Source organism: Gobius niger (assembly GCF_951799975.1).
Source record: "Gobius niger genome assembly, chromosome: 19".
Lineage (NCBI taxonomy): Eukaryota > Metazoa > Chordata > Actinopteri > Gobiiformes > Gobiidae > Gobius > Gobius niger.
Genome location: NC_136870.1, coordinates 16,257,782 through 16,284,545, shown reverse-complemented (window position 1 = coordinate 16,284,545; position 26,764 = coordinate 16,257,782). Strand labels below are relative to the sequence as shown.

At 40.7% G+C, this 26,764-nt stretch overlaps 1 protein-coding gene across 1 annotated transcript in view; it reads right to left on the bottom strand.

The window, feature by feature from the left end:
* Positions 1-25,737, bottom strand: part of skap1 (src kinase associated phosphoprotein 1) — a 36,324-nt gene extending 10,587 nt beyond the window's left edge. Inside the window, exons 1-11 of the mRNA XM_079577023.1 lie at positions 25,510-25,737; positions 24,865-24,970; positions 24,519-24,541; positions 23,588-23,701; positions 9,909-9,989; positions 9,679-9,762; positions 9,467-9,591; positions 9,303-9,366; positions 8,163-8,360; positions 4,420-4,458; positions 4,068-4,177 (exon numbers count right to left, since the gene is read on the bottom strand). Of these exons, the coding sequence (XP_079433149.1) occupies positions 4,068-4,177; positions 4,420-4,458; positions 8,163-8,360; positions 9,303-9,366; positions 9,467-9,591; positions 9,679-9,762; positions 9,909-9,989; positions 23,588-23,701; positions 24,519-24,541; positions 24,865-24,970; positions 25,510-25,549 (984 nt within the window). The 5' untranslated portion in view covers positions 25,550-25,737. The remainder of the gene's footprint in view (positions 1-4,067; positions 4,178-4,419; positions 4,459-8,162; positions 8,361-9,302; positions 9,367-9,466; positions 9,592-9,678; positions 9,763-9,908; positions 9,990-23,587; positions 23,702-24,518; positions 24,542-24,864; positions 24,971-25,509) is intronic.
* Between the last annotated feature and the right edge of the window lie 1,027 nt (positions 25,738-26,764).

Here is a 26,764-nt window from a genome sequence, read left to right as displayed (position 1 = left end):
TGGGAGATAAAGCTATAGGATCTATATTTAAAATCCATCTGAAAGTAAATGTGATAGTTTTGGACATTCAGAGACTGCAATGGCTACTTAGTGTCCATTCTTTCAGAGTGGTCTTTTAATTAAATCAGTGAATTGGCTTCAAATTGGAAACATGACAGAGCATACGAACATTTAAAAATATCTCAGGGAGGAAGAGATTTAATAAAAAGGAAAAAAAAAACAACAACGACTTGCTTCTTTTTCTAATGCACGCTCGGGATTACTGATAGCTCCTTAACTTAATAGCAATTTAAAGTGGATTTGTGTATGCCACTGAGTGTGTGTAATGATGGCTGTTTACGCCGCCCCCCATTTATAATAATTAAGCTGAATGGATTGGGGGCTGGGTCGCTCGGACGGCGGTTCTGGACTATTGGCTCGGGCTGAATAATGACCTACTGTAGTTGACCGGGGGATGACCGCTGCCTCCTGTGTGACCCCGAACCCCAGACTCACCCCCTGCTACTTTGGGTGGTAAATAGGATGTCTTGCCTGTCTATAGCGTCTTGGTGTCTATGGCTACAATAGCAGTCAGGGGTCCTTAAATTGTGGTGAGGAGGGGACACTGTTCACACAATGGGATAAAGGGCCTACCCCGGCTTTGTCCTCTTTGGCTTGACTTTTCCCCATCTGATTGTTTGCCCACTCTTGCTTTTATTCAGCCGCTCACTCAGATTTGACCTGTGGACATGGAGCTGGCTACTGTGGCTTTAAAATTAAATAGCTTCTTCCCCTGAGTGCACGTTGCTAACTTGGATTTATTAATTTAGTATTATGATACATAACGTAATATTCACTGGGCAATTTCGCCTCAGTCAGCAAGTCAGACACAAGCTGTCAATAATGAAGCGCACTTTCCCTAAGTTTGTATTGGACAGTCACTGCTGAGAATAACCACAAGGTGTCAGTGGTGTCCACAGGCTTGGGGATGTGTGATGCACTTTAGGGGCGACCTGCCATTGGCTGGCCCGTCTCCCTATCTGTGAGTTTTGGTTGGACGGCAGGCAAAAGGCGAGGGGCGAAGTGAGCGGGACGACGTGGAGAAACAGAGGGGGAGATGGCAGCGTGGCTTGCCAGAGTTTTAAGGACTCTGGACGGGTTTGTGCCATAAATCTCTTCCCACTCCATCCTGCCGTTCTCCATGAGTGCCTGTGGGAATACAGGAATGTGACAGCTGACCTGTGGAGCTCATGTCTTTTGATGCGTCTTACATAAATTACAGGGCAAGAATGCAGGACAGCCTTATGGTTAAGCCAGTGACATGTATATTATGGTATGTACAGGGAGAAGGGCTTTCTGAGCGATTAATACAACACGGTCTAAGGGAGTATAAATTCTGGCCTGCATTGGCACATTTCAGGCAGTGTTGCTGAGTCGGGTTTAACAATTTGTTACAAAAAATGATAAAACATGTAGAAGTGTGACAGTGCACAAAAAAAAAAAGAAGCAAGCAAAGATTTGTCACCACGTACTGGAGCGTCAGAAAAAGCCATAATGCGCGCTAGAAAAATGCAAGCTCTCAGAAATGAAATGCCAGAACAAGAATCACAAGAGCGATTTCACGGTGTGTTTGTGCCCCATGTATCAGCAGCTGAACATCACCAGAGAGGAGCTGCAACCAGCCGCACGGGCACACTACGAGATTAATTCACTTGAACTAATGGGATTCATATGAGTTGTGAGGTTCCTAATTTATTTACTTTGTCAGTGATACAGAGATATGCACAGCCACACACGGACTACACACACCGGCTGTAAAACACACAAGGGAAAAAACACACAAATACAGTAAAAATGCCCCCACTTTACAGTAAGTGAGGGATCGATAATGATGGATGAGGGCCTTTTATACAATCGGCATGTTCTCCTCAGTTCACAGCCATATGACACCAGGCCTGTGGCTATCCCATTCTGCACTTCAGCAGTCAATCACATCCTAGCTTTAAAAATAACAGTTTGTTAGCACCATTGATTTAGCACTTAGAGCGTGTCCTTATTACCTTGTAATTATGGTCAGTGTTGACATAACAGCACAGACAACCAGGCCTCCCACCCTCTATGAGAATTTATGGACTCCGGTTTTATTACGGCCATTTCGCGTGTCTGCGTCCCCAGTTAAGCGACAGACTTGAGTTCTAGCCAAAGGCCCGTATTTCACTCATGGAGGTCAGGGTTCTCCGGAATCCCCCGTAAAACTGAACACCATTGAGCCTAGCGTGAACATAGTTACGACACAGGGAAGCCCTCCCAAAGGGGTCATTAAAATGAATAGGCGATTACAGGCTATAATACAAATAATGCTATTAAAGACGCTATGTGACACTATTAGGGCGAAAATAGGGCATGGGCGGAGGAGAGACTTTATAGAGAAAAAAAAAGAAAAAACAACCAGAACCCACCCTTACATTAAATAATTTATGATTAAAGCCTCACTTGAAAATTTGAGAGGAAAGTTTGGACGGTTTCTCACAGTCTGTTACTGTGTTATGACTTTCAACAGCCGCTCGACAAAACAAGAGTAATGTCTTATGTAAACTCCAACAACTACTGTGAGTCCAACGTCAAACCGGGCCTAAGTTTGCTTTTAAGACTTGAAGTGAACTGGTAATGTGATCCATACAGTGGAAGGTGATACAGAGACAGTTGGAGGTGGACCTACCGCTCAGTCAGAATCCCTTTGTTTGTTGCCAAGCATGTGCCTTTGTTATGTGCGCTTGAAATATGGACTAAACTGTTATGACATCCCCCCTGTCAAATACACAGGACAGCCCACACTGGCCTCTCATTCATCTGGAGCTGCCAACCGCCCAATTAAAAGAGCATCTTCGGGGCTACTGCAATATGTTACCTGCTGTCTATATCTGCTGAGTGAAAATGTACAGTGTTTCAATTCAGTTGTCGGGGGATCTTCTGATTGTAGGTTTCTAGTAATTCAATGTGTTGTTTTATTACACACTAAATCAAAGTAAATTGTTGTACAGACATTAGCACCCTGAAACATGTACACAACACTGCTCTTGCCTAAATGCAGTGGGTTTGAGTCCCAGTTCGTCTCAGCCTCTCCTCACCCGCTTTCACCTATGGGCCAAAATTCCTTCATAAAAACTGTATTTCTATCGCAATGAATAATAAACTTTGATGTTGACTTAAACGCACTTGAATAAATGTGTTCGATAAGCTAAACACACTAAAACTATATGTATTTTCCTGACCATGGGGGCTGATGGTCCACACGCATCTTAATAATAATAGAAAGACATGATCACATTGTTTTACCATCTCCAAAGTGTAATTACTGCAAAAGGGCTGAAACTGTAATCTCTGTCTCTTCTCATTCTTCAGATAATTTAGGCTAAACACAGCTCATTATGATTCAATTTCAAACTAACCAATAGCAGCATCGGAGGAACAAGTGCCTGCGTGCAACAGAGTGAAAGTGTCCAAATTACAGCACATTGATTTCCAGTGGGGTGGCTTTCCACTGGTGGATGCTCTGCATGTAACTACATGATGGCCATAAAACACGAGGGGAAATGGATTTATAGAAAGCGGCTGAGATGCAGGATGGCTTCACCTGCAGTTTATGTCAAACAGAAAGAAAGAACCTCGCTTGGCTGCCTACTCAATTAACCCCAGTGATAGAGGCTCTATAATGAACAACAGCGCCATTACACAGCGCCAGAATAGCACTTCACCCTAGTGGCCTGCGAAATAGACAATGCCACTGTCGGCGCTTCGCTGCAGCATCAGGAAGCGCTCGCTAACAGAGAAATTTAGACGTTTCAATATCAGCATGGTCAGGGAAGGCAAATGAGGGTGAAGTGATTACGACACTAGATGTTGTTTAACCCTTAAATAATTGCGCATTTTACACTTGTGCATCACGTTGACGCATGTTATTGTGTCTAAGGGTCAAAGTGCAATTACAAAAGACATATTTTCATGATTGTTATTTTAAGACACGTAATTTGGGGGCAAAGTTTATACAGTGAACAGCGCGGGTTATTTCTAATGACTGTGATGCTGACCTTGCTGATAACGTAGATGAGATCTCCTCTTTGGAAAGTCAGCTCGTCCGGCTCATCGCCTGCACAGTCCCATAAAGCTTGGCAGTAGTTAGCATAATCTGTGGACCAAGCTGAACAGGAGTGTAAAATTAAATAAGTACCAACGGTTAACATCAGTGGCATTTGAAAAAGGAAAAAAGCGAAGACAAAGGGCAGCCTGGCGGTTCTGGGCCCCCCTCCCCAGAACAGCTGGAGGAGGTGTGCGTGGATCGGGAAGTCTCTGCTGAGACTGCTGCCTCCGCGACCCGGCCCCGGATAAAGCGGAAGAAAATAGATGGATGGAAAATGGAAAAGGGGAAGAAAGGATTCTCACCTGGTGAACCATTGTCTGATACATTTGGAAAGTCCTCATCTGCAAAAATACAGAGTCACAATTATTATTATCATTTAAAAAAACGACTTAATATTGAGAAAAAAAAGTTAATAATTCTATTGACAAAAAATCACAGTGGCATCAACAATTAATATTTATACTGAGAATAATGTATGAAAAACAGGGCTGAGAGATTGAGGGGAAAAAAAGTCACCCATATTGACTGATCTCGTTTTTCGATTCGATTTTATTTTTTCATAATAAATTAAATGCATCTTGCTGATTCCTGAAATTAGATACATCTTTTATTAAGCTCAATCAAAAACCAAAACAAACCAAGTCTCATTTAATGCCCAAAAGTCTTCCATTGTCGAATATAAAGTCCCATGATGATTATTGAGATTGACCAAAGTAGAGATTATGATTTTGATTAAATTTCGATTAATTGCCCAGCCCTGAAAACAGGTAAAATAATTCAGCCCGAATATTTGTGCATGCAATACAACATTGTTGTCAGCTGAGGGCGTATGGATGGGGAAAGAAGCAGGTTAAATAAGGCAAAGAAGAGACATTCAGCAAACTGTAGGATATTCAAGCTGCATATGTGCTCCAACTCCTTAACCACTGAGTCACAGGGAAACATAATCCAGAGAGTTGATTTTTATTATTGTAAGAAAGGACTAATGCCTTGACAACTGCCTATATGCTCTTCAAAGAAATACATAATCTCTTTAATTTCTCTGTACAATTAAAACCTTTGTTATTTGTAGAAGAAAAATGGCAGGTCAGACGTAGAGCTACATAGTCCTAAATGATTACATTTCATCGTTGTGGGTGGTAATGCGGCGGGAACGCGCTCGCGGAGGCGGTGGACGTGTCATTGACTTCGGGGCGTGGCTCCCGGTGGTCTGAGAGGTGACACTGTGATATGCCTGCCCTCTGTCTCCCACATCCATCCTTAACACGACCGGGCTGACAGCGCTGCCACAACCCAGCAACACAATCCACCTTCCAGCACAACCTGCGCCTCCACTTCCAGGAAAGGAGAAAGGCACACGCGCACACACCGACCCGCAGCAGGATACATGTCGCGCATTTATAACTACATGCACGCCGGGGCTCGAGTGCGCCCCGTCTGCTGTGGGAACTTTTCAATAACGTCAATAATTCTATACAAATATGAGGGTTTAAAAATAAAAAATAAACGAAGGCTGGGCAATGAATTAAAACTGCAATTTAAATGAGCATAACAACTGCAGTTACTTCAGCAGCACAATATCCTTTGCAAACAATCAAATATCCAGTTTCAATGTGTTCTTAAATCTTCTTTCATTAGTTTAGCAGCTCTTATATCGGTCTTTTCAGCTGGTAATCCTGGACATGCCTAAAATGTGCTCTGTGTGAACTAAATCTTTAAAACGTAAACAAAATCTCAGTACTTCCTCCAAAAAATTATATCAAATTACTAAATTTTACTAGGTGGCAACAACAACAAAAATCTATAATAATAAAAATAAAATCTCTAGCTCTAAAAAGCTGTAAATACATAGATAATGTATGTAAAGCTTTCAGAAATATCACTGTGTTTTAACTTAAGGCACTTTTAACTTTTGGCAGTCTATTAGAAGTACTGTAATCCAGAAACTGTAATGAGAAAATATACATTAAAAAGACAATCAATTGTTGATCAGAGAAAGTCTTGAGTGGAGAGTTAGAAAAGAGTAAGAAAAACAAAAAAAAACACTATGCATTTATTATTCTTAAGTGAAGTAATTAGCATCCAGTTAAAGACTTTTATGAATGTGTAGTTAGCAAAGAGCGGCGCTAATGATTGATAAGTGACGGGGTGAGAAAGTGAACGAAAGAGGCTGTCATTCGATATGCCATCTGTGGTCAGGATCTGTACCTCTTCCCAGATGGCTTTGAACGCCGGCGTGACAGTTTGAAGACGGATTCCCCTCTCACCAGTGATTTTGGCAAAGGTAATGTACTCACAGACTGAAACTAAATCTTGATGTATCTTATTAAATAGAAAGAGTGATGGACGACGGGCCTGGGAAGATCAGATCACCCCTTTTGTCCTTCTCTGGATTTTCGTTGCCCCGCTGAAATACGGGACTATCTTACTTTCTGGTCCGAACTCAGATTTGTACTTTTCGGGGGGCTCAATACTCTCAATCAAACTGCACTTTCCGTTAAATATGGGTCATTAAAACTCTCTGTACTATTCTGAGCCGCAAAAGATTGACTAACTTTTTCACTTTCTTTCATCTAATATGCTGTTGCTAGGCAGTTTTAGCCAAAATCTCAGTTAATTGTGTTGAAATATGTATGCCAGTATTGGTCGCGTGGCAACATTAGCTAATTGGACGTCTCTATGACTAAGCAAGTGCCAAGTCCCGCGCTCTTACAGATTTCAACACAACTAAAGCATCATTTTCAAATCTCAAACAAAAGGACAACGGCGTAAGGGCTTGTGCTTCATGGAAAGTCTGACTCGCCTCGCCTCGCACTGCATGATTCTGCCACAGCAGCCTTAGCCCTGACAAGCTTATTAGTGTAGCTTGATTTACAATGAGTTATCAGTCCGCAAGTGGCGGAGGTGATAGGGAGGTACCTGGCAACACAAATTTCGCAGCCAGCAGAGATCATCACAAATACACCCAGCCTCGACCATCCCTTAGGCTCTAAGTGTGCAAGACAGAGGGCGAGGCGCTGTCTATTTGTCTGACTGAGTATCATGGGGGTTGGTGTACAGCTTGCTCGCATTGTCTCCTATCTATTTGAGGCTGTTGCTGGGGATGTTGCAAGTTAAAGGTCCTAGATAAAGCCTAATTTGGGGGGGGTTTACACTAAAATTTCACATTTCATAACTTAAAGAAGGGATCTCCAAACAGTAGCTCTCCAGCCTTTTCTAAAAAGCTCACCAAAGACTTCCTACATTGACATTTTAGATGCATTTTCTTTTTATTCTGAATATGCTGAACACAATTTGCAAACAGTTGGGGCAACACATTACAGTATAAGTACAAAAGTCAAGTGATTTTCTTTCAGCTTGGCTACTATTTCTCCTTGTTGAACTCCTCCAAAGTCGCATTTTACTTAAGTGTTTTTGAAGCATAAGTAGCTCCCCAGTGTAAAAGTAGCTTGTCCGGTAAAAGAGGTTGAAGTGTTGAAGACTATAGGGAGTTTAAACATGTTAAAATGGAGTATTTTCCCTCTACATGTTCCAGCAATGTCCTAATGTGTAGAATACGCCCAGACCTATTCACCACAACTGCCTCTAAAATCCTGCACTGTCACTCAAAAAGTTGTTAATTCGGGTCCGAAGTGCCGTCATGCACAAGCTAAATATACAACCTGCAGTTACGTGTAAGACCTGAGGTGGCAGTAGAAAGCATTCCCAGTAAAGTTACAGTCAGCTCTAATGAGAGCAAACACACATTACTCCTTTTTGTTGGGGGTATTTTTCAACGATAAAGTGTCTGTAATAAACGAAATGCTTGTATTTTATTCTATTTATTGGGTGAAACGTTACGCGATGTGGCTTTAATGCAATGTAAAGACAAAATTGGTAATCAAACCCTATTCAGTGAATATATGAAATGGCTGGACCCATCTTGATTATAATTTGATTACAAAATGCATCAACTCCAGGAATGTTTGTCTTGAAGGAACAACATTATAACACAGTTGAAAGCTCACAAAACACATTTGAGCACAACATGGGAATTTTTTTTTACCTGGCAACTCCTCGTAGATCTCCTCGTCTTCTTCATCATCCTCGTTCCCCTGCCATCCCTGTGTGCCAGGTGGCAGGGCACCGGGCTGTGGCAGCCGCGGGACCGGATCCATTACCCCTTGAATGTCGTCGTAGGTCTCCTCTTCTTCCTCGTCCTCCCCTTCGTCTTCATCACAAGGGATCTGGTCTGATTTGAGGTCTACCATTGGGTAAAAATGTGTTAGTAGAAATGTAACTGGGACGAAAAGACACAGCTTTTCCAACGTAGCAAGAAACTAGCAGCAATAAGCTATGAAGTAACTGATATTTGCAAAATTATAAATGCTTACATGCAACAAATATAACAAAAATAAGATCATTTTTATAGCCACTGTACATTTGATAAGAATTGAAAGCTGATCTGCGTAATGTCGAAATAGGATTTGCATAAGACTGCATTTTAACGTTTTGCAAGGAAGTCAGACAAACTATTGAGTGTCTGTTACTTCCCGCAAATCCGTGGGCCGACCCGAGCCCATTTTAGCGGCGCGCTCAGATAAAGTAGCTGTCTCATTGCAGGCGACTGGACACTGCAACACAGGGTATCAGGTCCTCCGCCGTACACCCGCGGCACGGCAGAAATCAATGTCAGAGGAGGATAACCAGAACATCTACCAATCAATTTCCTGTAAGTTGGAATTTGGTAGGTGGATCAGGGGAGGAGTGTGTGCTGGGGGAGGAAGGCTGGAGCTGCACGGATGCACTCAGGGCAAGTCGGATGAAAGGAGCAAGACCCACATGTTCGACAAATGACAGATTAGAGCGTTTTCTACGGAGGGGGACATGATGAAATCCTTCCTTTCATTTCTGACCTTTCTGCCCCACAGAAACTTTAGGCACATATTTAACAAATTTATCTCTGGCACTCCTTTAACTGTATTTTAAATTACCCAGTGACACTTTTAAAAAGTCAGCCCTGTTTTATTGATATGGCCTTAATCACAAATGCGTTTCAGAATGATGTACAGTCTAAACAATGTGACCTTCTGCATCCTTATGCCCTGGATTCAGATAAGAGTCCACACAACAGAAAACGGATAGAAGAGATTCCTCTTTCAGGACAAGAAGACGTGGAATAGATGTCATAAAAAAGTACAAAGACCTTTAGTTATAAAATTGATTTCATCCACCCAATCTCGGGCATCTTGCGGACTGCTCGCAGTGAACTAGAGAATGAAGAAAAAAAACAGCAAATCTCTGTTAGTATTTAATTGATTTAGTTTTACTTATTTAGTTAAAATGTTTTTATATTTGACAATCACAAACCTGAAAATTCCGTCTTCTAGGAGCAGTGAGCTCAAAACAAGCATTTTTCTTAGAATCTTTTCGGAGATTATTTACTAATTCCGCCTTGTAGCCATTGATATAAAAAGCTCCCTTTTGCTGCTTATCTAGAGACAAAATACATGAATTTAATTTTAAAAATGAATAAAAAAAAAAAACAGTGTTTAAATTCAATGTAATCGAATATAACATACCTTTTTCATTTCCAAAATAGTAGAAAATATTTTTGTGAATGACACACCATCTCTTCTGCCACTCGGAGCCGAAGAAGCTGTGGTCTAAACAAAAGGAACAACTGTGGAGTATTTGCTCCAAATGGCTGTTCAAATGCAAATCAGCAGACTGTGCTCTCTATAGCATTGAACAGGATGGATATGATGGCACTTTTCACACAATAATAATGAACTTGAGCCAGCCCTCATACCTCGACGTTTCTTTTCCAAATAGTCTTGCTTCATGATGGGGTTGAGGTCCTGAACGGCCACCACCGCGATATCGCCAAAATCTGTGAATAAAAGAACAGATTTTTCAGCATCTTTTAATTCCCAATAACACTCTCATACATATGCAATGCACATAAGAGCTGCACATTGGCTCAAATACATGGCTGGCTTTAGGAAATCGGGATCAATACATTTACAGTGCTGCTGAGCATTGCAGTCCATTCATCTCCTCCGATTGCTCTTTTAATGGCCGGGGCTTTCCAGCGGGAATTCAAACAACTCTAACTAATTTGCGAAGTCAAATCTTCATCGTAACAAGAGTAAAACTTAAGAGCATTAAGTTAAGTAGTGCAGCTGTTACATAAGCAAAAATCTAATGCAATGGACACATGACACCAGGTTACACTTATCTATAACGGATGAAATATGACAAGTCAGTTTAATAGGTTGCCATGGCTATATCGGGCGGGCGTGACTGTCATCAAACCTGCCATGAGGAAGCTCTCGGGACAGAAAGCAAAACGTAAATCCACTTCGCTGTGGTTTAACCTCACAAGTTTGGAGCACGACAAAATTTTAATCCCTTTTTTGGTTTGAAAATAAGGTAATGGGTACAGGACTTTGAAGCCACATGATTAACGTAAAAAACATGTGGATCTAATTTCTAAAAATCAATGATAAAGTTCGACAGGCATGGGTTTTCTGTTTGGGTGTTTTGTTCAAAAACAAGGAACTGCCCATAGAGTTATATGAGTTATATGCGCCTGCTCTCTGCATCAATTCATGGCATCTAATCCTTAAAAGGCGGACACAACCTATGGATGATTTTCTGCTTGTCACTCTCTTCGCTCACAACGTTACCAAAAGGTCGACCCCAGGGCCCATCATCCTCTGTGTGTTTTTACAAGAGACTCTGTTTTTTCCAAGTGTCAAAAACAAAGCTGCAACTTCCTCCGCGGTCATCCGTCACCGGGGATTAGGGGCAATGCGGAGGGAGCGTGAGGCAGCTTTTTAGCACAAAGCACAGAAACAATTTAAAGACCATTTACACTACTCAATGTGACATCCCATTCAGAGCGCCGATGACAGGGGGAATGCCTGGAGTCCATCCGTTTCGAAGAGGAGCTGTTCGACCGGGCTGGGAAAAACCAAACATGTCAGGCCGTAACTAGCTCTTCTGCTTTCAGCTAAAGTAATCCCCCAATATGGGAGGAGAAGCCTGCACCTCTTTCTACATCAACAAGAAGAAGACCCTGCCGCTAAATACTCTCTACAATTTGCTGATACCATCTCTTGTACTTGTAATTTGAAGTCCATTGCTTTGTCAGGGCTCAAATGGTCCTGCCCGAGCAGCCTTAATCTAAAGTACAAAATGAGAGCAGCTGATATTGGGCTTTCCCCTTTGCAAACATTCCTGAGATTTACGCATTGATGTTGCCCACGATCAGGCTGGTGATCGGATAACCCCCACGCCGGTGCAGCCCGTGCGCCTGACGGATGAGCGGGTCACAGCAGAGCAGAGCCCCAGACACCTCGGTGCACTAACACGCTCACATATCACTGGCCTGCCTTTGTGGATAGACTGACTGGTGACACTATAAATACATAGGTGCTAAGGACTGTTTTGTCAAAGAGAACCTGATTCAGTACATCATAACAAACAGCGCCATTACGCTCCCCCACCTCATCCATCCGCCGGCAGTCCCTTCATTTTTCTGGGCCGGCTTCCCTGTTGCGGCCCACTTCTAATCCCCTCATCTGTCTGCCTCCCCGGCTCTTCATTTATCTCAAAGGTCGAGCCCGGCTAATAGATGAGGAGGTACAGAATCAACACGGGATCACTCTGATCTGCTCCAGTCAATAAACATTACGCATTCATGCGCGCTTCTCACACTGACGCCGAGGTGACCTGAACCCCTTCACTGTCGTCCCATGAAGGAAACTACAAACGCCCCAGACATGAGCAAAAACATAAGAAAACTAAAGCAAACACAGATGTATGCAATTCAAGTTTTGTTTTGTAGATAATAAAAGCTCTTTACTATGGCAATATAATGTTATTTTCCACCACAGTATTTCGTAACCAGGGGTAACGGGTTAGATTAGGGCTGAAATTTTAACAAATGCAATGAGAAAATCACAAACACGGAAATGATTTAGGGAATATATTGTCTCTGAAAACTACAAATAATCAGTCTTGTGTAAATTCTTGATTGGGGTGGCAACACCAGAAGTCATGAAGTTGGGACATTTCATTGGGGGAAAACAAAAGCGAGTTCTTAAGGGGGTGGGCCATATCGTATCGTTTTTATATAGCTGTGGACATGATATAATTTATGCTACACTCAGCTCCATCAGATCAGCATAAACACTGACTGTAGAACATGGGGACAGGTGTTTAAAAAGTCAAATGAAATGAAGAATGTAAACTGCTTGAGTAGATTTGCGAGGACAATAGTATGCCGTTAAAATCACTGAATTCATCTTCCCAATAGGCGTGAGGCTGGGATTTTTAAGTAATTTGTCCATTTTCAATTATATCGTCAAATATAACGTTATTGTGATATTTCTTTTTTTATATCGTGATATAGATTTTGGGCCATATTGCCCTGTCCTAGTCCCTAATGTAATATTTTATTTATATATTGGTTTATTTTGTCGGGACAGTGCATGTTATAAAGAGAAATACTTTCAGAGTACGAAGAATGACTTAAAATCACTAAAACCACTTCTGAAATATTTAACCATCGAATAGTGAGCCACAAACAGATGCAATTGAGTGTTCCCGACGTTTGACCAAATAAACACGATCCGGTTCTGTGAACGAGCTCCACCCTCGGGAAAAACTTCCACACGATCTGCCCTGCACGCGCTTGGAAGCAAATATGAACGCTTCTGGATGTGGTTCAAATGCGCACCTGAACTAAATCTTGATTTTAAAACAAAAGAAATAAATGGTCAGGAAAAATACCTTTTTTACACTGCAACGCTTTTGCTAAATTTAAATAAAGATAAAACTGTTATTTTTCAAAAGCAGATATCTCCGGTTTTGTCGTTTTTGGATATTTGTTACTGTACTCTAAAGATGACACTTGTTAAACCAAAGTTGCATAATTTTGGAGAATTTATATTTTTACGGCGCCGAAGCAGATCTGGTAATGAAAAACACTGCTATGTTAAGAGAAATTTACAAGCATACGTGTTTATTTCAATGGCAATGTCTTATATTTTTCTTTGCAGACATTTTATGACTTTTTGATTTGGCTACAATGATAAATAAATACATAAAACCTATAATATTGTCCCTATACATACCATATATTTGCCTAAGAAGAATCAACAACACATGAGGTTGGAAGGGAGACAAAACTTTGGATGCTCTATAACAAAAACACCAAAAACCACTGCAGGTTTGGCCTCAATGAATGAACAGTGATTAAGAAAACAATTTGTTTCCATTAAAAAAGTGGATTCGACAGGTGACTTCATTGCCCAAAACTTGTCGTTTTGCAGGAGAGCAACAAACCCTGCCTCGTGCCATTATCCGACTGACTCTTATTCCCACATTACACAAAAGCAGCTCGTGATTGGCCCAGAGTTAAAAGTTGCCCTTAATGGAAATTAGACAATAACACCTCTTTGGGAGCGAGGCAAATTTAAGCAGATATTTAGAGGTAATGTTATTCGAAAATGTGTAATTCGGCGTGTTAAAAAATGCCAACAATCATCATAGTGTTTGAGTTTGGAGTCTGGCACACTGAGACACATTAATGCATCTAATTACGGCCTCATCAGAATCGCAGACAGACGGCACTCTTTCATAAAAATCATAAATTGCGTTATCAATTATTCAGGGCAATGCCTTGACTTCATTTTCATCCCTTTTGCGTTTTAATTAGCGCCATCCGCGGCATTGCTATTGACATTAATTTGATGGCAATTTATTGATATCTCAACCTAACCTATTTAACTGTGTACAATTACTAACAAAGAGAAGCAGACGGATGAAACGCCGGGCGCTGTGTGTTTTGTAAATGGAGGTGAGGATGAGCTAACTGGATCTAACTGCTGCCACTGGTAATCAGAAACAAAAGACGTGAGTCACCGCATTACCGAATGGAAGAAAAAAAACGATCAATAAAACTGACCAGAGATGTACGTTTAATTGATCTTGATGAATGGACGCGACGGAAAGGCGAGGCGGTCGACCTGTGTGTGGCTCAGTGTTCTGCTGCGGTGCCGCGCAAAAGTTGGGGACGGCACCACAACAATGAGCCCGAGCTGCCAGCGGTTTGCCACATTCACCATCTCTCACTTGGTTATTCACACTCTCGCAGCGTGGCGTTATGAGCTCAGCAGTTGATCCCGCAAGAAAAGGCTGATTTATGTTAGCATGACCAGAGGGAGTTAATGTATTCTCTCATTAAAATCCACTTTAGTTAGGCTGAAAGTCAATCAAAGCCTGGATACAGAGTGGATCAAAATGAAGGGAAACGGTTGGGTTGGAGGACTAATATGTGACATTATATCTAACGGTGGCCATAATGCAACAAAGATGTTTTCAAAACACCACAAGATGTTGATGGCGCCATATGAAAATGATAATGCTATACGTCGTCTTATTGCGAGCAGCTTCACAGCGGCTTTAGCAGCGAGACACAGAGTGAGGAGCCAAGCAACAACAGAGGCAGGAAGTATGAGACTTTTATAAGACTTTTTAAAGAGGAGTTAGAGTGAGGGCGTTTCAAATATCATAGACAGAAATTGTTATTGAAAGCAAATGGATAGAAAATGCATTAAAAACGTTACCAGACTATGCGTAAAATCACAATCTGTGAAATTTAAATACATTTTTTTATGGAAATACTGAATGATGATGTTGGTATGTCTTTTAATAAATACGTTTTGGTTTTACAGTGAGTCACGAGAGTCAGACTAAAAACAACAAATGGTTAAATCAAAATAAGTTGATGTGGGCTTCAAATATTTTTAATACTGTCAATTATTAAATAATTTGATCACGTCACTGCAAAATTAGCATTTTGAAATGAATTACATTATAATTACACAGGACTGAAAAGATAGTTAGTTTACTTGAGCAGTTTACATTCATTTTATGGATGCTCAAAATAGTTAGTAGTAGGCTGAAGCAAGAAAGCTATTGTGGTAATGATCTGCATACATTTCTTATATTTGTCTTTATTTGGTGAAAACAAGATGAATAGCAAAAACGGACATAGTTAAACGTTTTAAATTATTACTGAATTAGAAAAAGGATTTTTTGACAGGTGACGTTATTGGCCACATCTCGTCTAAACTATAGATCATAGATAAGTTATTGTATGTTTTCTTTCCCCTTTGCTCAGTCCTTGAGTGTAGAGCCTTTCTCAGTGCCTTTGGTTGAGGTATTGGAGAGAAGGCAGCATCAGGGGGCAGGACCTGACCCTCAGCTGAACCCTGCTGATGAGGTGAACCAGGAGGCAGTGAGAGGCTCCGGGCCCTGGGGGCCACGGGACGACTGCTGCTGATTCCACACACGCTGCAGTCAGACCACAAGCCTGCACCAAACTGTCCTTGATTAGGAAAAAGGATTCTCTCAGTGCACCTTCACCCACCCAGCGCTCAATCCTGGCGCGGGCCACGCTAAATTGATACATTTTTCCTCATTACAGTGTAAGGCCTTTGCTGAGCGTCCCTCCAGCGAGGCGGCCATCAGCAGGAGACTGAGAGGCTCTGAGGTTAAGGGCAGTGCCTCTCCTCTCCTCCCCCTGATTTGATTAGGACTTCAGTCATCGATACATAAACCATGTTTAGATCCTCCTAATGCATGTGTTTGAACCAAAGAAAACATGCAGTGCATTATATCAGGCTGCTTCATGCCTGTATCGAGGGCTAATAATGTTTAATGGGAATGGGAATTATGGAAGGCCTACTCTTTTCTCTTTCTGTTTTTAGGGGGATCAATAAGGTTAAGAAGTATTATAAATCAATATTATCAAACCCTTTGGTTATTTAACAATAAATAAAAATTAATGATTTTTTTCATCTTCTTTGACGGTAATTTTCTAATCAGGGTGGACATTAAAACAATCACTGTCACAAATAACGGAGAAGTGAATCATCAGCATGATTAATTTTAGATATAAAATGTATTTTTAAAAGTAAATCCACCAAACTTTTATACAATAATTACAACATTTTAAAATACACAGATTTTACAACTTCAATTAGCTCTACAACTGAGAGATGGCCTGAAGAATATTTATCTGAAGCTCTATTCTCAAGGCACAAAATTAGGAATACCTGTTTGATTTCTCGATCCAAACACTGTGGTCCGGCCACCAAGAAGACACTAAGGGGCTAAATTTACTATGTGACACTGGCTTCCCCCTGGGCAGCCATAAGCAGCGTCTACAGCGACCCTGAATTTCCCTTTTGTAGATTTACTACCACTATTCAAATGCTTAACTGCAGATACAATGATCCTCTAATCGCTGGGGATGGTTTTCAGATGCTTCACTGACAGCTACGAAAAAAGGAGGAAAAAAAAAAAACACGTAGTAGTAAGAATATAAATACTGACAATAGAGGAGTGTGAGCTCAGCGGAGAGGCTGCACGTCGGTGATGGAGACGGGACATAACGCAGTCATCGTGAAGAGCCTGGAGGGAAAACACTCAGAGAAAACCCACACGGCCGCCCTCTGAATGTACGGTTATTGCAACTTTAAAATGCTTCAATTATATACACTAAGATTACCTCAATGTGATTTTAGCAATAAACAAAAGAAATGTTTGTTCGCACCGTGTTATTACAGTGGCTTTATCGGAACAATATCTCCTTCATTTTAGGAAAGGCAGTTTAGGGGCGTAGAGTTTGAATATTATACAAATAAAAATCACAGGAGACACTTCTCAGTCAAGTGCAACAGGTGTTTGGGAAATACAAGAGGTTAATTTATTTGCGCTTTGTTTTAAATAATTCTATATGATGGCAAATAAAATAGATTTTTGTGACAGGATTCTCTAGGATTTTGAAAAGGGTCAAAAATGTAGCATGTGATTTCGTTTTTATTAATATACTTTTGATTGCACCGTTTGTAAATGTCCTCTAATGGGAGCGTCTATGTTAAAGTAATTGAGTGGGGAAAACATAGATTGTTATTGATGATTATTATCTTAATTCCACATTGTTTTAAATGACGCGATGAAAAATGAAAATAGTAAGGAATTAATTGAATAAAATGGGATCTGCAAATACTCATAATTTGTATTTATGTACTATATCGCAGAGTAAATTGGCAAATTGCACATAAAAAAACATTAGCATCACAGCCAAAGGCGGCGTTTGCAGTGTTCTCCATATGGGCAATTTCATTTTGCCGTTAAGCGCTATTTTTAAACAACTAATGCGTTATCATAATTCTACATATAGAGAGTGATAATATAAATAATTAATTGTGCAACCATTAAAGTGCAATTTTACACAATATGTGGGGGCTCAGGAATTACACAGAAAAACAAAATGCATTGATGAATATGGTTCACGTATATTATTACAACAAAAAGTTCATTTAGAATACAGAATGCAGCCCGTCAACCAGCCTGTTATGAAATCTAAGTTATGCTATTATTTTGAGATAAGCCACATATAAATCAGCGACGATCATCAGCAGATGTGGACTCCCTATCACCGTAAGAGCCTTACACCTGTGTACAAGCCTGCCGCAGCCCTGTCCCAGTTGGCACTCTGCACTCTGCTGACTGCCCCTAAACCTGAGCCGCGATCCTGATGCAGAGATGGATGTGCCCCCAACATCCTCCAATAATCCCACAAGGACATGTTAATGACCTTAAAGTGCTACATTACAGCAACAATTAAACAGAGGAAGCCCAGAGGAGTTGAGAGAGCCGGCGTGTCACTGTCTGTGTACAGGCCAACACATCTCTCCCATCTCCATTTATTTCCCTAAGAAATCAGCAGGGCCACCTGGGCTTGGCATTGAAACTTCATTCATCTCCAGAAATGGATTCCAGTGGAGGGCAAAATCAAATTCTCATTTGCAAGGCAGGGGGAGAGAGAGCGGGAGTACGAGCAGGAGGTACCTGGGAACGCTAACCTCCCGGTGAACCCACCACATCTGATAGTTTTGCTATTTGTCTGTGACATTGACAGCTCTGGGGGAGATTAGGAGCCACGCTGCCCCAGCTTCACACTCTGCATTCTGCCTATGTGCTTCTATACAGATGGACCGGCCCACATTTAACGTCACACTTTCCCCCCCGAGTTTCCGCACGGCATTGCACCAGAGGCGGCGAAAGGGTGTAATTATGTGCTGTGCAACGATAAAACAAAGCAAATGAGCAGCAAGTTGTATGAAAGGGTTTACAAACAGACGGGATGCAAAAACTACACGCCATGACTTTTGGTGGAGCATGGGGGTGAAGCCGGAGAGGAGAGTGATGAATGCCCCTCGGTTAAATACGTCCAAATCCCCCCTTCAAGCCGCTCTCTTCTTGCCAGGCCGCGTGAGTGAGTGTGTGAGAGAGACTGTATAAGATTAATAGTGTAAACAGCACGAGGGAGAGAGAGAGTCGGGAGAGGGAGAGCGAGGGAGAAAAGACTATCAGCATCTGCAGCAGCACAGTAGCCTCGAGGGAATAGCGTGAACTTTTGAACCCTGATAGCAAGCAGTCGCAGCGATGCACAGAGCCTGTTCCAGCCTCGTAATGTGAGTGTATGTCTCTCGCTAGAAAAGCAAGCGACCGAGGGAGGAGAGAAAAGTGGAGGGGAACGAGGAAGAGTAGAGGTCATTAGCATATTCCTCCACTCCTTGCAAACGAGCGTCAACTGCTACCCAAATGTCACAAAATCTATATACCGATGAACACAGTGAAAAATTGTTCTCCGGGCGGATACTCTGACAGATGGATACAGTAGATGACTATCTCCAAGTCCAAAGAAACTTCCTGAGTGATGACATTTCTTTTACGGCAAGGCTAATCATTCAAGCAACTACAGGCTGAAGGCAGACAGGTCACGGGATGGTTAGGCAAAGAACTAAAGGTCAAAAGTTCACCCACTGGTCAGAGTCTGTGGCCACTGGCAGACCCCCAAAACTAACCTAATGCTGCTTGAATTTTATTAGGAAAAATGATGTCATATCAAAGCAGTAATTAAGTAGAAAGTAACATCAATAACAGGCTTTGGCTGTAACGCCTACATTTAGATTAAACATTTAGATTAAAGGGCTACACTAGTTCCCATATTCAAATGAGAAAAACGCTATGCTCTGCTTCAGGTAATTGTTTCAGGACAGTAATCACTGTCATTGCCCACATTCCTGTAGCCCTAAAATAGATCAAAACCACCTGCTGAAACTATGTCCAACACAAATACACACACAAAAAAATGAATAAAATAAAAAAGTGGATATTATTGCTAGCACAATGATCACTTTATTTGTCTCTGCAAAAATGTCATTATTGAGAAATTTAAAGATCCATAAAGACACCACTGGGGGTCTATAGAAAGATAAAGATTAAGAAAGACATAATGTTCTCTGCATTGAAGCTCATCCTACAGCGCTCAGTCATCACAGCGGCGTCCTGATGCATCATAGGCCACCCAGCGGTGCTCTCCAATCAAAGAAAAACAAACAGGACATTTCGACTTGGTAAACTTGACCTGCAAACAGCGTGACAAGGCTAAAAGTGCCACATCTCCAGCAGTCTCCTAAGGTTTGTGTATGACACACATACGTGTGTAATGAGATTATAGACAGCGCAACGACAGTTATGTCAATATCAAACTCCATGACTGTGAAATGTGTTGAATCCAAAGCAAATGTAAACAGGGCTTAGTCTGTGTTGAGTTGTGCAGAGGCAGAAAGGGGAGAGGAGGATGTTTAAGGGGAGACTGAGGCGCGGTCAGGTCACCAGTGCGGTCGGAGGGTGAAACTCAGTTCACATTACCATGCAGACACCCAGGCTAACAATGGAGGCTCCATCTGTTCATGTCAGCCATTACAAATCTGGTGTCACCCAGTTCGCTGAAGACAACAGGCCACCGCATCTAATCAAACGGCTCAGGCTCCTCCTGTGTAAAAGCACCATCGACTTCACACTCACTCACTCTCTGGTTAGGAACAGAGCGCAGTGGAGGCAGCCAGTCGATTACCGTGGATAATACATTCACAGAGTCACAAAGTCTCCATTGTGTACTGTACGTTCAAATAAAATGATACAATTAGACTGAGCTAAGAATATATGCTCCACTTTTTCCAAACAGCCAAATGCAGTTGTGTAAATCACAAAATGATCGTTATTTTTCCACAACAAAGGTTTTCTGCTGATTCCTGCAGCAGGCGACAGTGCAAACTGAATAAATCCTGTGCCCCATTGATAACTGGTTCATTGGCAAAAGCCTTGATTTCATTAAGTTCTGCGGCCATTATTCTGCACAAACACTGAGGACCAGAGCGCAGCAGAAAGTGAGAACCATTTCTTTCATCTGGCAGTGAACAGCAAATGAACTCTGAACTCAGCGTGCCCTTTAGCGAGGACACAGGCCATTCACCGCAACGCTAACATGGACACATTCCCCGGCAATAAAGATAACCGGCTGATGTGTGTGTACACAGATGATTTATAGACACTTTTACTACCCTGTGCTTTCACATGGGTTTTTGCGATAAAATATCAGTTCATATTTATAATGTAAGAATATACCACAACTACTTTTTTACCTTTTTACTGCTTGTGTTGTTTAATAACACACAGATCTGTATCGCCAAATAAGCTTGTATTGTATTGTGGATGCTAAAGTATAAATCTTTGTGTCACTGTATGTGTTTATAGTTACTATATAATTGTCATTACATCATTCTGTTAAATATCCAGAGTTTTAATTTTAATTGTTAATAAAAACTCATCGAGGGGCACGTAAGGTGAATTAGCCTTGATGATGTATTGGACGGCTTTGCTACAACTTAAGTTATCAATGTTTTTTGTATTGGTCCCAATCCAATCATCTAATAAATAAAAATAAACAAATTATAAAGCTATCAGGTAGAATTTGTATTAAGTTAAAACTGCTTTTTCAGTTTTACTTTCAAAGTTGCCAGGTATCAATACATTTTAGTTATTTTACTACAATATATTCTAGGTAAGTGGTATTTTGAAGGATTTATTTGTAATTTGCTTTCAAGGCGGGTCAATTCTCATTAAACCGCTCTGAATTTATTTGGGGGTTTCAAGTCTTGCTAAGCTCCACAGATACAAATGTTATCATTATCTATAAACCAAAAACTTCAATTATGAAGAGAAAAAAAGGATCCGGTGTTGCCGGAAATGCAAATGACAGAGAGAAGGGGTACTCTGATGTTGGGGTGTAATTGGCTATTTCTCAGAGTTAACACAAACAATGGCATAGTGCAATACTTCAACTCCCAAAACCATTGTAATCTTTGGTAACAGAAGGTACTGGGGCGCTTTGTCACTCTCTAGGCTAAAGAGAAATTTGTAAACATTTCATGGAATAATTTTGTTTGTGCCCCAATGAAAGTCCTGCCTTGTTTCATGTAAAATGAACTAATTCAAAAAAACAAATAACAGTTGTCTACTGGTCTATCTTCCCGCCATCTGCTGCGATCTGTTCTGACGCTTTTACCACAGCTGAACCGTGTTTGTTGTTACTCTTCAGTGGGCAAAGGACCGCAAAAGTCCATTAAGCCATTTTCAAATAAAAGGATAATTTCTGACAACATCCAGCTGGCATTAACGACTGGCATTCGCATCATGACAGCGAAGTGTGACCACAGATTCGCAGCTCATATAAAAATCCCACATCTATTTTTCTGCCTTTGTTGCATGCATAAAAGTCAAAAGGATAGCGAGCTAGGACAGATTGGCATTTCTACGGGCACCCAAGTCCATAATGCCCACCTGCGGCATGTCACGTTATGGGCTATTAGCCGGCGCATAGTGTCCGAGATACAAAAAGGGCTAAACGGGAGGGAGGGCAAGTGCACAGAGGGAAGATAGAGATTGATAAAGAGAGAGGGATGTAACGCACATGGCCCCTCAGGTACAGTGTTGTATTTCAAACCCGGTTGTGAAAGAATAGGGCGCTCAGGGTCAATCTATCACTGTTTTAAGCCCGCAGCTACAAAGCTTCCTTACTGTGTGGGCTGCCTCCATGCCTCCCACAATCTCCCTGCTCCAAGACAACAGAAAGAAGACGTGTGCCGGCCACTGGAGGGCGCTCTGAGTCACCATTCCAGGCTTGGTGAAAACCTCACACGTATCCAGCATCACAGAGACCCACCTGCATCAAGAGCAACAGGGAGGAGCGAATGATGTCACGCACAACACAGGGAAGAAGTAGGAGGAGGATGGAAAGTTTGTCTCTTCATAGCTTGTTGGTTTGTCGCACGCAACATACGAGCCAAAACTGAACTAGTTGTCAGTAGACTTGCTGTGATAGATGATAAAAAAGCAATATACATTTTTTAATGCAATAGCACCAACATCCCAACCTCAGAGCCTGGTTGTGGACGACAATGTACAATAAATATTATGCATTATGCTTCTCTTATACAAACAGAACCATTGACTAAAGAAGGGCTGCATAATATATCACCAAATTACTGGAATGGCAACACGAGGTGATGCAATATCCATACATCAAGAAGTTGCAAAATAGTTTTATTTGATTGAGATTTATATGTGTTATGCTGTGAAAACCTAAAACAAAACGAAATGAAGTAACTTAAAAATGTGCAAAAGTTAAATTTTAGTTATCATTTTTCCTGTTAAGTCCAAAGTTATCCTTGCTTTGCCCCACATTTATTCTCTTTTATTATTTTAAGTGTTGTTTTGACACAATTTGATGAAAAAACAAACTTCTGATTTCGGTTTAAATCTAACGGATTGTACTGCGTTTAGAGTTCAGTGGAGAAAAACAAAGCTATAATTCCTAGTGCAATATTCAAGACAGTCATTGAAAATAGATTTTTTTCCAATATCTTCTGTCTCCGTCTTAAGACTCCAATAATAACTAAAACTAAAAAACTTGAAGAAACAAACAAGCCGGTCTGTCTGGTGCAAATCTGTATCTTCCTTATACAACTAGGAGGAGTGTCTAACATGTCAGATGCTCGACATTGACTGACAGCTGTTCATTAGGTCACCTTCTTTAAATCTCCTCTCTTTAGTCCATTTATATTCATCTAATATCCTTGATAGAGCCGACTAAATTGCTACCTAGGTCATATTCTACAGAGAAGATTCAGGAAGTGAGCCAAAAATAAATGGGGAGGTGTCTATGTGCATTCAGTATGGATATGGATATGGTCTCTGCTGGCTCAGCTCGCAGTCAGGAGTAGCACCTGGTTTAGTTTAAAAATGTACAGTATGCATATAATTGTAGAGAACTAATTGAGGACCGGAGCCACGGCGATTACCAATGCCATTGCTTTCATTTTTAAAGCTGATGTTGCATTGAAATTCCCATCAGCGCTGCCTTTCCACACTTGTACACTCACACTAAATTAGCCGTTTTCAGCTGCGATCTCTGCATTGCGCAACTGCCTCAGAAGCATTAACGCGCTCGACACTCCCGCGGACACACACATACATTCGGGCATATTGTTGACTTACACTCTTGGGCTCCATCATCCTGGTAATCAGAGGCAACTGAAGCATCATCCGAGGGAGCCGAGCGGCCAAGACTGGAGCTGCGGTTGTCATCAGAAACATCCTGCAATGAATCCGCTGCAAACAGGCATAATGAAAGATAACAGGATAACACACAGATTACCTTGTCCATATGACTTCTTGATACTATATGTTATTATTACATCTGGCCAGGACTTTTCTTTACTTTTTTTAATTTGTCTTTTATTTATACAGGTTTGTCTCTTGTCCCTATGTATCATTTGAAAGGGAGACCTGTTTGAAACATATCAATTAACTTGACATTACCTTAACAACAGCCAACTGGCCAAATGCAGGTAGATTCTTAGGGGCTGGTTTCTCTCAGTTGCCCCTTTGGCCTGTATCTGACCCTGATATTCTACTTTTTTATAGTCTGTTCTAAATTATATTTTATTTTTATTTTCTTATTGTTTATATTTTTGCTCCTTTATGCTTTTTTTTGCTATCACTCTTTGTACATAAGATACCTCTATATACTTTTTAACTGCACATTTCTTGTCTATTTTGCACACCATGAGTGTTTTTCTTGAGAGTCGAATGTAACAAGTGAATTTCTCCATTGTGGGATCAATAAAGGATAATCTTATCTGTATCTTAACTCTCTCTTTGAATGGTCTGATAGTGTACTTTGTAGGGCTATGAAGTTGCATTATGACCAAAGGATAAAAAAACAATAGAAACGTGTATCAGTATGTCCATTGAATCAATGACAAAACTATTATGGCTTATAAAATGATTTACATTTGGATAATAACAATTGAAAAGGACTAGAAACAGTCACCAGTAAAAAATAAATAAATAAATAAGAAAGCCCCTGCATGTGGCACATATATAGACATTACACAGTTGTAAAAAGTGTTGAAAGGATACTCACCTTTGGGAAATTCCTGAGGATTTCTACCAAAAAGAACAGTATCTTTAAATATTGAGCCATGCTTTCAAGCTTACAAATTTGTTTCCTGCACTGGATTACCACAAAACCACAGCATAGCATTGCTGTCCTTACCAAAGCACGCTTCATTTGCCATGCAGCAAAACAGAAAAGATGTAGCTTCCGGTGCAAAGTTACAGCATTTTATATTATCAATCTATTCTGCAATATTCTGCACATAACACTTTACCATACTTTACTTTACTTTACTTTTGGCATCTATATTTAAAGGTTTGTATAAAGACAACACCGACAACACTTGTAGAGAGACTAAGGATATAGTGCTTACCGTTTTTGTACCACGCTGAAGTTGTTCATCAAAACCTTACGGGTCTGTTCTGCATATTCACTCAGTTTTTCATCCTCAAGGATGTCAGTGATGAAGTAATGACAATCTGCAGAGAAAAGAAAGAGAGTAATTAAACACTGTGATTATATATTTTTATGTATTACTTGTTAACAACAAATTTACACAGATCATCTCTACAAGCTGCTCAAGCCTGCCAGAACAGCAGCCCAACATTCACCAAGATGCTGCAGGGAATAAAAAGATGACTTATAGCACGTGTCAGTAAAGTAGACCTTGACTTTGGCAGAAAGTTCATTCGTCAAAAAGTACTTATGATTTAGACTTGGGACATTGCGTTATCGATCATGTCCTCTCTGTAAAGTTACAACTATGAGCATACTTTTAAAATGTGATGCAAATGTCAAACAGGTTTGGCAACATTGGAACTTTTTTATATCATGTTCTGAAACTGGGCCTCATGCAAATCTTCTTTCCAACTCCCTGTAAACTGGCACACAATGATGTATTATGTTTGCTAATGTATGTTCAGTTTAATACTATCCCTTTGAAATGGCAAAAACATTGTATTTAGCATCATCTGTACTTTTGAATGGTTTATATGTGTAAAAAAAAAAGAGACATTACCCTCCAAAAGTCTTCGAACGTCATTGGAGATTGTCCCCATTCTTGGTTTTCACCTGGCCTGCTCAGTTGACTTCTCAGATTTTTTTTTCCTGCCACTTGCCCCTTAGTAAAATTAAGTCTTGTCATATGACTAGCTCCACTCTGCCTAATATTTACTGCTCACTGGCTGAAACTGGAGACAGACAAATGCACAGTTACAAACTCTGGCGAAGGATCTCACCATCTGTCCTTTTGTTCTGTACCTCAACTTCCGTGCATGAATCATGATTTGCACAAAATGGGGAGGAGCAGGTGCATAGATGCTCACTTCCTCTGCATTCTGCTTCTCAGTGGTTTGACCTAAAGATGTCATAAGTATGATGTGAAAAGTTGTTATGAGAAAGGTGAAAGTCATGTCCCAGATTTAAAGAAGTCTACGTCAATGTAGGTAATTTGCAAGAATTTGTGGAAATAAATACAAATTAATAATATGCTATGTGTGCTTTATTTCTATCGTTCAATACCAGCAGTTGTCCTGGGAGTTTCTGGGGAAAAGAGAGACAGAACAAGCAACGAAAATGAAAAATGTAGCAGCAGCGTGCATGATGAACGGCCATAACAATGTAGCTAAAGCTAGCATGCTAATTTTACCGAAGTTGACTAAGATTTTACAAATGTGCAAAAAATTTCGTGTGGATATTACTTACCTGCAAAATTTATCATAACTACAGCCGGCCAATTTGTTGTATTTGTCTTCACTGCTCATAACTTTTGATCTTAGTGTGAAGATGGTCATTGATCATTTTGCTGCAGTGTCCTCCGCCAGGCTAACTGTGCAGGAGCCAGGTGCTGTTTACTCAGGTAAGTTATATTTTTAAGTAGAACATTTTTTTTATTCCTAAAAATAATCATCACATTAACTTGTATTATTAATTATATTCAAGTGAATTCCAATTAGAAAATTAAAATAACCAGTTGTTATCTTTAATGGGTCGTATGTTTATTAAATCGACTGTTACCATGGAGATCCGCCATGTTTGCGGCTGTTAGCATACATTTAACATTAGCTAAAAACAATATAAAAAGTGAAGAAAAAAGCCGTGGGGCAACTGTGCTAGCTGCTGAGTCACAACTGGTAAATCCATCTAGCTCACTATAGTGTCCAAGTGTTTTAATGTGAACAATAACTAGTATTTTAACCGTTTACAATCTCCATTAATGCTGCAAATCCCATAATGCTTAGCAATATGACATCATAGTCCTGAACTCTATTAAT